General features: G+C 44.5%; 1 protein-coding gene across 1 annotated transcript in view; it reads right to left on the bottom strand.

Moving 5' to 3' along the window:
- Positions 1 to 12,367, bottom strand: part of PSMD2 (proteasome 26S subunit ubiquitin receptor, non-ATPase 2) — a 58,120-nt gene that overhangs the window by 23,733 nt on the left and 22,020 nt on the right. Inside the window, exon 11 of the mRNA XM_056565654.1 lies at positions 1,296 to 1,423. Within this exon, the coding sequence (XP_056421629.1) occupies positions 1,296 to 1,423 (128 nt within the window). The remainder of the gene's footprint in view (positions 1 to 1,295; positions 1,424 to 12,367) is intronic.

The following is a 12,367-nucleotide window of genomic DNA, read 5'->3' as shown; positions in this document are numbered from 1 at the left end:
TTCATAAGAAAATGTTATTTCCTTTTTATAGAAATTATGGCTTATAAAATCATGGCTTTGTCCAAGCTGAAGCACAGGCATAAACAAAGTCCAGTCTGTGCTCTATCCTGTCTCATAGGACAGTAGAGAGCACAGAGGAGTCCTATTAGGCAGGAGAGAGCACAGAGAAATACTATCAGACAGGAGAGAGAACAGAGGAGCCCTATCAGACAGGAGAGAGCACAGAGGAGTGCTAGCCCACCCTCACTTACTGGACTTTGTCCATGCCTGTGCTTCATCTTGGTCAAAGCCATGATTTAATAAGCCATGATTTCTATAAAAAGGAAATATTTTCTTATGAAGTATATTAGAAAGGTTAATTTATTGCCTAGATGTACAATATATAAAAAGTTTTTGAATCTGACCGTGCCCATTTAACAGCTCTCCACTCTGGCTTCTAGTCCTAGTGCCCCTTCATGTGGCCTAATCTAGCATTTGGTCGGTGGGTGGTTTTAACCATTTTTATGTAAATCCTGCAACCGATTTTACGAGTTCTGGAGTTGGTGCACATGTTTATTACCAGCTTCACCAACACCCTGCCCTAGACAATGCAGGTACTCAGAGATTTGCCAAACCAGTCAAACATCATTGCCTCTTCTATTATGGAATATAACTCACTAAATAATCATGACATCTTCTAAAACACAACACGCACACAATCCGCGAGACGACGTTGGGGGGCAATGTATGCTGTTCAATGTACATACTGTAAATAAATAAGCCCTACCCTGAAAATAAGCCCTAGTGTGTTTTTTGTGACTAAAATTAATATAAGACCCGGTCTTATTTTCAGAGAAACACGGTACTAGCAGCATGTATCCATATTCAAATCATTGGAAAAAACAAAAAAAACAATGACGTCTTAAAACTAAACTTTTAATACAATACTGCTAGAGTAAAAAGGTAAAATATAGCATAATACAACCACCCTACCAATACAACTCGTGCGAATAACCTTCACCAATATGGAGAGAATATATTATACGGTTTTGACAGTAAAGGATATATACATCAATCAACCCTGGGGAACGAGGTATGAGTCAGAGTACTAATAGAAGCAAAGTATTGATAGAAATGATCCTTAGACAATACAAAAAATTGATCACTGATGGCGCTTGATCTATCAATTAACGAACTGATATTAGTACCTTATACTAGCTAAATAGGGAGGCCTTATCCAAGACCACAGCTCACCATTATCCCCCTGCATATCCAACCTGAAACAAAAATAACCTCAAATGTGATCTGCCACTCACCCAAAAATGGCACCAAGACGCATGGTGTTACTATTATGGAGGACGTAGTCTGAGAGAAGGGCCAAAGCTGGGTCACATTCATTTCTCACCCCAGAGTTCACAATACCACAGGCCAAGAGAGCTCCAGACTGAAGAGAAGGAAAAAAAAAGTTGTAAGTCAGACAGTAAAGAATTTTAAAGGATCTGTGTCCATTATTTTGGGATTAAAAATTAGCAAAATGATGGCACACCACATAAGTCCCCCTCTTGTCACTGGGACTTTTAACTGGGAGTGGGAGTGGTCTCAATTGTTTTTGAATTCCAACATAAGGACAGCCAAAGATGTATAAATTTTGCACATTTCACTCCCAATTATGGATTCTTAATATATCTCCCCTGTGGTTTCTTTGTAATCCTCAATTTTATTACAAGAGCGGAGACTTCACATTATGCATTGCAACTAGAGATGAGCGAACTTACAGTAAATTCGATTCGTCACGAACTTCTCGGCTCGGCAGTTGATGACTTTTCCTGCATAAATTAGTTCAGCTTTCAGGTGCTCCGGTGGGCTGGAAAAGGTGGATACAGTCCTAGGAAAGAGTCTCCTAGGACTGTATCCACCTTTTCCAGCCCACGGGAGCACCTGAAAGCTGAACTCATTTATGCAGGATAAGTCATCAACTGCCGAGCCGAGAAGTTCGTGACGAATCGAATTTACTGTAAGTTCGCTCATCTCTAATTGCAACTCTCTCTTTACTCATAGCAGCAAAATCGATAAAAGATATATAAACAGAAAAAAAAATTGAAACTGTGCGTACAAACATGCTATGTAATAAAGGTAAATAATCACAGTAGAGTCCATAAAATATAGGTCTGAGAGTCATCCAAATAACCCTTTTTCTTTGCTGCTATTCAGGAAGATAAGGGCTGTTAATTTTATGCTCACTTTTATGAATTCTTAATATTAATTTTCATATTTGTTATGTAATCATTTATTATTTGTATTATATATGTTTGTATATATTATATTATATATATTTGTATATATTATTTATTTTCTTTGAATCTGTTTTATTTTCGATTTATATAATTTTTTTTCTCTTTATCCTCATTATATTGTATTCTCCCTTCATGAATTCATTTTTATTCAATTTCTACCAACCAAAAAACAAAAAATTGATTTGAAAAGTGATTCGCTCAATTTTAAAACAAAAATCTCCTTTCTTTATGTTCCATAGCTCGAATAGTAGGTCTTCTATCTGCTTCCATTCAGGCAATTTTTCCAGCCCCTCTTCATTACAGGGCTCGCCAACGATTAAAAATCCAACATTAGACAGTCTGAACTATTCAGACGAAATTTGTCCTTCTCTGGTGGCTTCAACATTTTCAGCTATGGAATGGGAAGACTATTTTCAACTCCAATCCAGATCTTTTTATAGTCGGACGAGAGTCTTACTGGATGGGGTGCTCATTGCGGTTCCCTTTCTAGAGGAGGGAAATGGTCTTTCATAAAGTCATCTCCATATAAATTGTCTGGAACTTCTCGCAGGCTTTTTTGCTCTAAAAAGGTTTGCGAAACATAGTTCCCATTGTTGCATACTTCTACGTATGGACAATATATCGGCCGTCCACTACATCAAATCGCCTAGGAGGTACAAGATCCAAGTTACTCATTAATATCACAAAAGATCTTTGGCATGAGTATAGTTTTGAAGGCGGAATATCTTCCAGGCCTTTCCAATACGGTGGCTGACTGGCATTCCCATTATCTCACCGACCACAGCGATTGGAGATTAGAGCCCTTAATTTTTCCGCAAATAAACTCTTTATGGGGCCCAACAACTTCACCAATTTTACACCTGGTGTCCGCATCCCGAAGCATCGGGAGTAAATACTTTTTGTCAGATTTGGCCACAGGAAATCCTATAAGACTTTCCTCCCATCACACTGATCCCCAGAGTTCTGGTTCAGGTTTTATTACAGAAATCCACTCTGGTTCTGACAACCCCGGTGGCCGATGTAGGCGAGGTTTCCCCAGATTCCTGGAATGACAATCAACACTGCGAGGATCTTACCTCCCATCAACATCTTCTCCTCAATCCTTTAGAGGAACCTCATCCTCTAATTGTTTCGTATCAACTGACGTTGATTGCTTGGAAGATATTAGGCCAACTAGAATTGACACGGACCTTTCTGAAACATCTAGAAACCTCTCATCAGACACCTGGGCCCCAGGTACCAAGATGGCTTATAGATCAGCCAGGCAACTTTGGGTTCATTGGAGCACACAAAAGGACTTGGATCCCTTTTTAGCTTCTTTAAAAATCTAATTTTGAATTTTCTATCACACTCTTTGGATTCCGGAAAAGCTTATCGAACAACAGTCTTTATCGTTCTGCTATATCTTTCAGTCATGTACCCATTGACTTTTCCTGTTGGCAAACATCCTTTAGTTTGCAAACTTTTGAAAAGTATCCATTCTGAAAGACCTCCATTTCCCAGGTATCACGCTACTTGGGATTTTTCTATTCTTCTGAATTTCCTCACTTCCTGGGAGAACAATGATCTTCTATCCCTTAAACTTCTTTAATCAAAACTTACAATTCTTTTGTGTTTGATTTCTATCAAACGAGATTCGGGTGTGAGAGCTTTGGATTTTTCACACAGACAAAATCTTCCTAATGGAGTTCGTTTCTCTATATTTAGACGTACTAAAATTGATCTTCCATATTTTATCCTTTTCCTCATAATGAGAGATTATGTGTCGTCCGTTGCTTACAAGTTAGCAATCTAAAACACCTTCCCTGCGGAATTCTTTTTCTCAACTTCTTATTTCGTACTGCAAGCCCCATTTCCCTGTTTTGTCTTCTACTTTGGCCAGGTGGATTAAACAAACAATTCTTTCATAATGTGAAGTCTCTGGTCATGTAATAAAATTGGAGATTTTCCTAGTCATGACTGAAACTATGGATTCTATTAAAGACAGGAGACGAACATTATCCCACCCTATTATACCAATCCCTATATTTACATGCTTAACTTCTCTTAATTTTTTTCTACAGCATTTTAGACTTTATGAAGATTCTTCATCTAATTTCACCTTGGTATACGTTCAAGAGATTGGATTCTTTTAACTGTTCCTGATACCCGTTGAAGTTTTTTCTTCTATTATTTTCTATTATATGGACTCTAGGTTACCTTGATCACATAGCATGTTTGTACACACTGCTTCAAAGTTTTTTTCTCTATTATACACCTTTATTGATTTTGCAGCTATCAGTAAAGAGAAAGTTGCAATGCTTAATGTTAGTCTCCCTTCTTTAACCTGTCGGGGACGAAGGGCGTACCTATACGCCCTTCGCCCACTACCGTTCCATAATGCAGGGCCACATGCATCATAGCGGGTCGGGACCCGTGGCTAACAGCGCGCAGCACTGATCACGGTTATGCTCGCTATTAACCCTTTAGACGCGGCATTCAAAGTTGAACACCGCGTCTTAAGTGATAGTAAATTAATGCCGGTTACCTCAGTGGTGCTGTTCGGGATCGCCGTGGCATCCCGAACAGCTGAAGGACAGCAGGAGGGTCTCTACCTTCCTCCTCACTATCCGATCGCCGAATGACTGCTCAGTGCCTGACATCAAGGCACGAGCAGTCAAGCGGCAGAATCATTGATCAATGGTTTCCTATGAGAAACCATTGATCAATGTAAAAGATCAGTATGTGAAGTGTTATAACCCCCTATGGGAGCTATAACTTTGCAAAAAAAAGTGTAAATAAAAATAAACATATGTGGCATCGCAGCATCCAATACCAAAGTCCAAAAAAGCTTATTTTTGGTCACTTTATAGCATGAAAAAGTGAAAAAGCGATCAAAAAGTCCGATCAATACAAAAATGGTACTGCTAAAAACTTCAGATCACGGTGCAAAAAATGAGCCCTCATACCACCCTGTAAGCGGAAAGATAAGTTATAGGGATCAGAAGATGACAATTTTAAACATATAAATTTTCCTGCATGTAGTTATGATTTTTTCCAGAAGTATGACATAATCAAACCTACATAAGTAGTGTATCATTTTAATCGTATGGTCCTACAGAATAAAGCTAAGGTGTCATTTTTACCAAAAAATTTACTGTGTAGAAATGGAAGCCCCCAAAATTACAAAATGGCATGTTTTCTTCAATTTTGTCGCACCATGATTTTTTTTTCTGTTTCGCTGTAGATTTTTGGGTAAAATGACTGATGTAATTACAAAGTAGAATTGGTGGCGCAAAAAATAAGCCATCATATGGATTTTTAGGTGCAAAATTGGAAGGGTTCTGATTTTTAAAAGGTAAGGAGGAAAAAACGAAATTGCAGAAAACAGAAAAACCCTCTGTCACCAAGGTGTTAATAAAAAGTAGATTTTTAGGCTTACTGTAATATCTCTCTCGGAGGATCCATTTGGGGACACAGAGACCGTGCTGCTTCCACTAGGAGGCTAACACTAGGCAACAAAAGTAAGTCGGCCCCTCTCAGCAGGCTATACCCCACCTACAGACTCTGAGCTATCAGTTTAGTCCCAAAGCAGTAGGGGGAGGACCAACAGGGAAAGCAAAAACAGCAACTGTGAGGAAATCACAGACAAAAATTAACTGAACCAACCCTCGGAAAGGCAACCGAACCAAGGACACCAGACAGAACAAATGGGTGGGAGCTGTGTCTCCCAATGGATCCTCCGAGAAATATTTTACAGCAAGCATAAAAATCTACTTTTCTCGTTGGGCTCCATTGGGGGACACAGAGACCATGGGATGTACCAAAGCAGTCCCCGGGGTGGCAGAAAAATCAAGCAACTCAGGTGGAAGGCTGGGCCACAGCAGTTTGCAACAACTTGCGACCCAAACCAGCATCAGCGGATGCAAAGGTATGCACCTGGTAAAATTTCGTAAACGTGTGCAAGGATGACCAGGTAGCCACCTTACAGACTCGCAAGGCCAAAAGCCCTGTTCTGGAGTGCCCAGGAGGCCCTGGCGGAACGAGTGGCATGAGCTGAGACCAAGAAAGGAGGAGTCTTCCCTGTGCAGCGGTAAGCTTCCGAGATGGCAGAATGGATCCACCACGAAATGGTCACCTTCGAAGCGGGAAATCCCTTATGACGACCCTCCATAAGCATAAAGAAAGTCACACTGGTGAAAGGATTAAGTGACCGAAAGGTAAATCTGAACAGCTCGTACCACATCAAGACCACGAGGCAAACATTCCCTGGGATGGGACAGAGCTGGACAAAAAGGAAGGTGAAAGGCGGGGAGCACCTTAGGCAAAAAGGACGGGACCAGACTGAAAACAACTTTGCCTGGTGTAAAACCAGGGAGGGGGAACAGCAGGAGAGAGCCGCCAGCTCCGAATCTCTCCTAATGGAGGTGAGCGCGATGAGGAAGGCCACCTTCCAGGAAAGGAGACGAAGAGAAACGTCCTGGAGAGGTTCGAAGGGAGTACCCTGCAAGGCACTGAGAACCAGATTCAAGTCCCACGGGGGAGTAGGGGATCTGTATGGCGGAGCCGCATGAGCAACACCCTGCAGAAAGGTGTGGATGTGAGGGTCAGATGCAAAGGGACGCTGAAAGAGAATGGAGAGATCCAACACCTGACCCTTAAGGGAACTAAGAGCCAAGCATTGTTACAGCCCAGATTGTAAAAAGGAAATAAGGCGTGCAAGTGAGAACACCACTGGGGAGAAGGAGTGAGATTCACACAATCGAAAGTAGGACCGACAAGTACGGTGACAAATCGTCGCAAAGGAAAGCTTGCGTGCCCTGATCATTGTGTGGATCACCTAGGGAGAGAACCCCCTGGCAGTCAGAACCGCGGTTTCAAACGCAAAAGTGGACCCTGAGAAAGCAGGTCGAGAAGAAATGAAAGGCACAGTGGGATGTCCTCCACTAGGCGAACAACGTCGGCGTACCACACTGGCCTGGGCCAGTCCGGAGCCACGAGAATGGCGGGGACGCCCTCTGCTTTGAGCTAACTTAGGACTCTGGGAAGGAGAGGAAGAGGAGGGAAGAGATAAGAGAGGACCAAGTGCGACCAGAGGATTACTAGGGCGTCTATGGCTAGGGCCAGAGGATCTCAGGACTTCGCGACAAAGCGAGGAACTTTCTGGTTGTGGCGGGATTGCGTAGAGGTCCATATCCGGAGTGCCCCAGAGGTTGCAGATCTCCGCAAACACTTCTGGATGACGGGACTACTTGTGGAGGAAGTCCGCCTCCCAATTCCCCCCCCCTCCCCCCCCCCTCGGGGAATGTGAATCGCCGAGATGGAGGGAACCCTGATTTCTGCCCAGAGAAGGATCCTGGAGACCTCGACCATCACAGCGGGACTGCGAGCTTTGCCCTGGCAATTGACATATGCCACAGCCGTGGAGTACTGGACACGAACAGGATGGTCCTGGAGAAGAGGCAAAAGGTCCCAATGGAGGAGACAAAAGGTACACTGCCCAAAGTTCCAGGATGTTGATGGGGAGGAGAGCTTCCTGGGAGGACCAACGGCCCTGGACCGTTCGATCCCTGCAGACTCTCTCCCCCCCCCCCCCCCCCAAACGCTGAGACTAGCATCTGTCGTGATGACATGCCAGTGGAGGGGCAAAAAAGATCGCCCCTGTCGAAGAAAAGGATACCGAAGTCACCACAGGAGGGACTGGCGAGTCCTGGGGGGGGGGGGGGGGGGGGGGGAAATAATCCTGCGAACGAGGGATAGCGGAGACTTGTCCCACCGGACAGAACGACAAGAGAAATTTGAAGAGGTCGACAATAAAACTGGGCGAAAGGAACAGCTTCCATGGCCACCACCATCCGACCCAGGACTTCCATGCAGAACCGAATGGAAACTGGAACCAGACGCCGGAGAAGACGAACCCCTGATGACAGAGCGTGGTGCTTGTCCGGTGGGAGCTGAATCTGGGCGTTCGCCGTGGAATCAGGTTGGACTTGTCCTGATTGACCACCCAGCCGAAACAGGACAAGGTTTGACAAGTGAGGCAGACTCCTGATTCTGGGCCCTGGTTGGAGCCTTGACCAGGAGGTCATCCAGGTAGGGAATCACGGAAACACCCCAGGCTCGCAGGATGGCGATCACTGCCATCAGGATCTTGGTGAAGACCCTTGGGGCCATGGCTAGGAAGGGCCACAAACTGAAAATGGCCTTCCGAAACTGCAAAGATAGGGCTGATGCCCTGGAAAAATGGGGATATGAAGGTTAGTGTCTCGGATATCCACCGAGGAAAGAAACTCCCCTTGATCTATGAGAAAGACTCCATATGGAAAGGACGCAGGAGTAAGTTGCGATTGAGGAGCTTCATATCCAGGATTGGGCGGACGGAACCCCCTTTCTTGGGGATGACAAACAGGTTGGAACAGAACCCCGAAAAACACTCCTTGGAAGGAACTAAGACGATCACTCCCTGAGCGAGAAGGGTCTGAAGCGCGACCCTAAAATCCACTGCCTAGGAAGGAGAGAGAGGAGGGCGGGATCGAAAAAAGCGATCCCTTGGAAGGGAAGAAAACTCGATCCGATAGCCATCGAAAACGACATCTCGGACCAAAAGAGTCTGGCACGTGGGAAGACCAGACGTCCCGGAACAGGGACAAACGACCTCCCACCCGAAAAGAATGTTCGGGTGGGGGCTTCCCTTCAAGCGGAGGGAGGCTTAAAAGGTGTCCTGACTTGGCTGCAAGACGGCCAGAACGGGTATACTTACAGGAGGGATGGGCCTTGAAGGAAGGGGACCTTCTTATCCCGTGAGGGTGCCGGTCTGGTTGCCCGACCTCCTACGACAATCGTTACGGCGAGACTTGTTCTGCGGCAATAAGGAACTTTTACCTCCAGTAGCCTCGGAGATGATCTCATCCAGGCATTTCCCAGAGAAAAGAAGCTCAGTGAGATTTCTTGGAAGCGGCATCGGCGTCCCAGGCCTTGAGCCACATGAGAAAGAAAAAGAGGCTACAGAGGTTGAAAATCTGAATAAAACAGATTCCTAGAAAAAAAAAAGAAGAGGAGGGGAGAAGGAAAAAAAAGAGAAGGAAATACTCACCTTGACTCAGAAAACTTACCTGCTGAAGTCTTTAGGCAGCTATTATACACCTGCATCATGCCGGGCTGAGACAGCGAGATGAGCAGGATACGTAGGGGGACCTGGACCCAAAGGTGCAACCCCAGGTGGTGAGAAGGGATTGACAGTGCATAACTCGATGCCTGTGCCCCTTCTTCACAAATGGGGCAACAGTGAACCCCCACCTAAAAAGAGAGAAATAAAAGGGAGAAAAAAAAATAAAATCTACATACACGTCCCTAGACACTAAGCTAAAACGGATAGTCTGTAGGTGGGGTATATCCTGCTGGGAGGGGACGACTTTCTTTTTTTTTTGCCTAGTGTCAGCAGCATTAACCCACTGTCTCTGTGTCCCCCAATAGAGTCAAACGAGAAATCCATATTTTCGTCATGACTAGGAAAATCTTCAATTGTTACAGCATATTAGTGCTGGGCGATATACCGTTCATACGGAATACCGGTATGTTTTTTCTGTACAAAGAAGAAGTATCCAGCATCCAGGTGAATTCCAAGCGTATACTTTATTTGGAGATTTGCAGATACATGTTCAGCACCCTGACGCGTTTCGCGCCTTAGCGATTAGTCAGAGTTTTTTCTGTACGGTATGAATTTCTCCCTATACTGCAATACCAGTCAGGCCCCTTCCCCCTCGAATGAATGAATTATCAGCTGCAGTGCGCTGGGGAACTACCGTAATATTATATGACCTGCGGGCGCTGTCCTGTTTTTCCTCCCCCCCCCCCCCCCCCCCCACCGAATGAATGAACTTTCAGCCGCAGCGCTGTCCCCGCATCGGGGGACTAATCAAGTTACCCGAAGGCACTGATCATCTCCTGTGAGCCGCAGCGCTGGAAATGAATCTGATCAGAACTTCTGCAGCGCCTGCAGCCCACTGGCTTTCAGTGCTTGCAGGGGGAGGTGACAGCTTCCGTTCTCCGTCCTGCGCCCACGGCTCACAACTCATTCATTTCCAGCCTTTGCGGCTCCCAGGAGGAAAAAGATCAGCGCCTGCGGGTAACATGATGGGGACAGAGCTGCGGCTGATCGTTCATTTATTCCGTGATACACACTTTTGGTCATACTGCCCAGAAAATAAAACCACAAAGGGCATCTTTATATTAAACACTTGAGAATCTAGAAGAAAGCATCACTTGGGGTTGACATGCAAGCCCCAACAGTGCCTCCTAGTGGCTGGAGGGGGTTCAGGCCAAATCAATAGTATATTATTATTATTATTGACTAAATCCACCCCAGTTTGAGTATTACATGTGTACATCCACCCTTAATAAAATTGGACAGCAGCAAATAGCCCTTTTAAAAGGGAATGTTTTTTTAAAGTTTAAATTTTGTAAATATTTTTGGAAATATATTTAAAAAAAAAAAATGAACTTGTCACAAAATATGACAAATTAAATAATAACTTGTCATCGCCCACTGTTGACCAGCAGAAGGAGCTAACATGAGGAATCTGGTGAGAGCAAGCATCTTTTCTACCTTCCTTTTATGTGTGTGTGCGCAAGAGTAGAGGGGGTTTCTCCTCAGGGACTTTAAGGAAATGGTGCTGGCTCCCCCTTTCATTTTACCTAGCCTTTGCTATGCACATGTGCAGTAAGCAAACCATGCTTTTCTAGGAGACACTTAGTCCTAACTTTCCTATGCCCCTGTGCATGCCATAAAGCAACTGTGTAGGTGTTATGAAGTGACACACCAAACAGAAGCTACAGTAATGGCAGCCCCCAGTACACACTTTATTAATAACATTAAAAGCTACATTGTCCTAAAACGAAATACATAAATGAAATGCATTATCTTGATAGAAGAATTTTATTTATTTAAAATGGCAGATATGCCCACATCATATGCTCGTATTCCTTGCTAGACCCTATATTGATTTGAACAACAATAAAGTTGCATCTTCGGCTTTGACGTCACATGAATAACCCCTTAAAGGGGTACTCCGCCCCTAGACATCTTATCCCCCATCCAAAGGATAGGGGATAAGATGTCAGATCGCCGGGGTCCCGCTGCTGGGGACCGCGCTATCATTACTGCGCAGAGCGAGTTTGTCACGGCCCGCCCCCGTCAATACAAGTCTATGGGAGGGGGGCGCGGCGGTCGTCACGCCCCCTGCCATAGACTTGCATTTAGGGGACGGGCCGTGATGTCATGAGGGGCGGAACCATGAAGTCACGCTGCACCGGCCCCTGTATCGCCCGTCATTACGCACAGAGGGAACTCGCTCTGTGCAGTAATGATGGCGGGGTGCCGCAGAGGCGATCCCCGGGGTGCCCAGCAGCGGGACCGCGGCGATCTAACATCTTATCCCCTATCCTTTGGAAAGGGATAAGATGCCAGGGGCAGAGTACCCCTTTAAGGACGCATGGTTTATTCATTTTTTTTACCCTTGTGTTTTGTTTTTTTTTTCACCTCACCTTCTAAAAATCATAACCCTTTCAATTTTCCACCTGCAGACCCATATGAGGGCTTGTTTTTTGGACATTTTGTAACCTTTGGGGGCTTCACATTCGATGCAGAGTACTTTCTGGTAAGAATCAAACCTTACCTTTGTCCTGCAGGTCCATACAATTAAAATTATACCCAACTTATATAGGTTTTATTTTGCATTACTTCTTAAAAAAAATTACTACTTTGTGTACGAAAATTTGCATGTTTTAAAATTTCCTTTTCCAACCCCTATAAGGGTACATGCACACCACGTTTTTTGCTATCCAGTTCCCGTATCAGGTTTTTTATTGTAAAAAACGGATAGGCAAAAACCGGACTCAACCGTATTAAACCGCGTGCACATAGATCAACCTGTATCCGGTTTGAAACCGTATACGGTTTGAATCGTGATGTATGGTTTAATCCGGTTGTATCCGTTTTCACCCTAAAAAAAACGTATACGTCTGTCAATGTTCGCCTTGTTTTTAAATAAAGTTTTTCCAGAAAGAACATTCTAGAAGGTGGGTGGTGTTTTCGGCTTGCATTGCGCATGTGCAAT

This window comes from Hyla sarda, chromosome 3 (assembly GCF_029499605.1).
Source record: "Hyla sarda isolate aHylSar1 chromosome 3, aHylSar1.hap1, whole genome shotgun sequence".
Classification (NCBI taxonomy): Eukaryota; Metazoa; Chordata; class Amphibia; order Anura; family Hylidae; genus Hyla; species Hyla sarda.
This window is presented reverse-complemented; position numbering and strand designations above follow the sequence as displayed.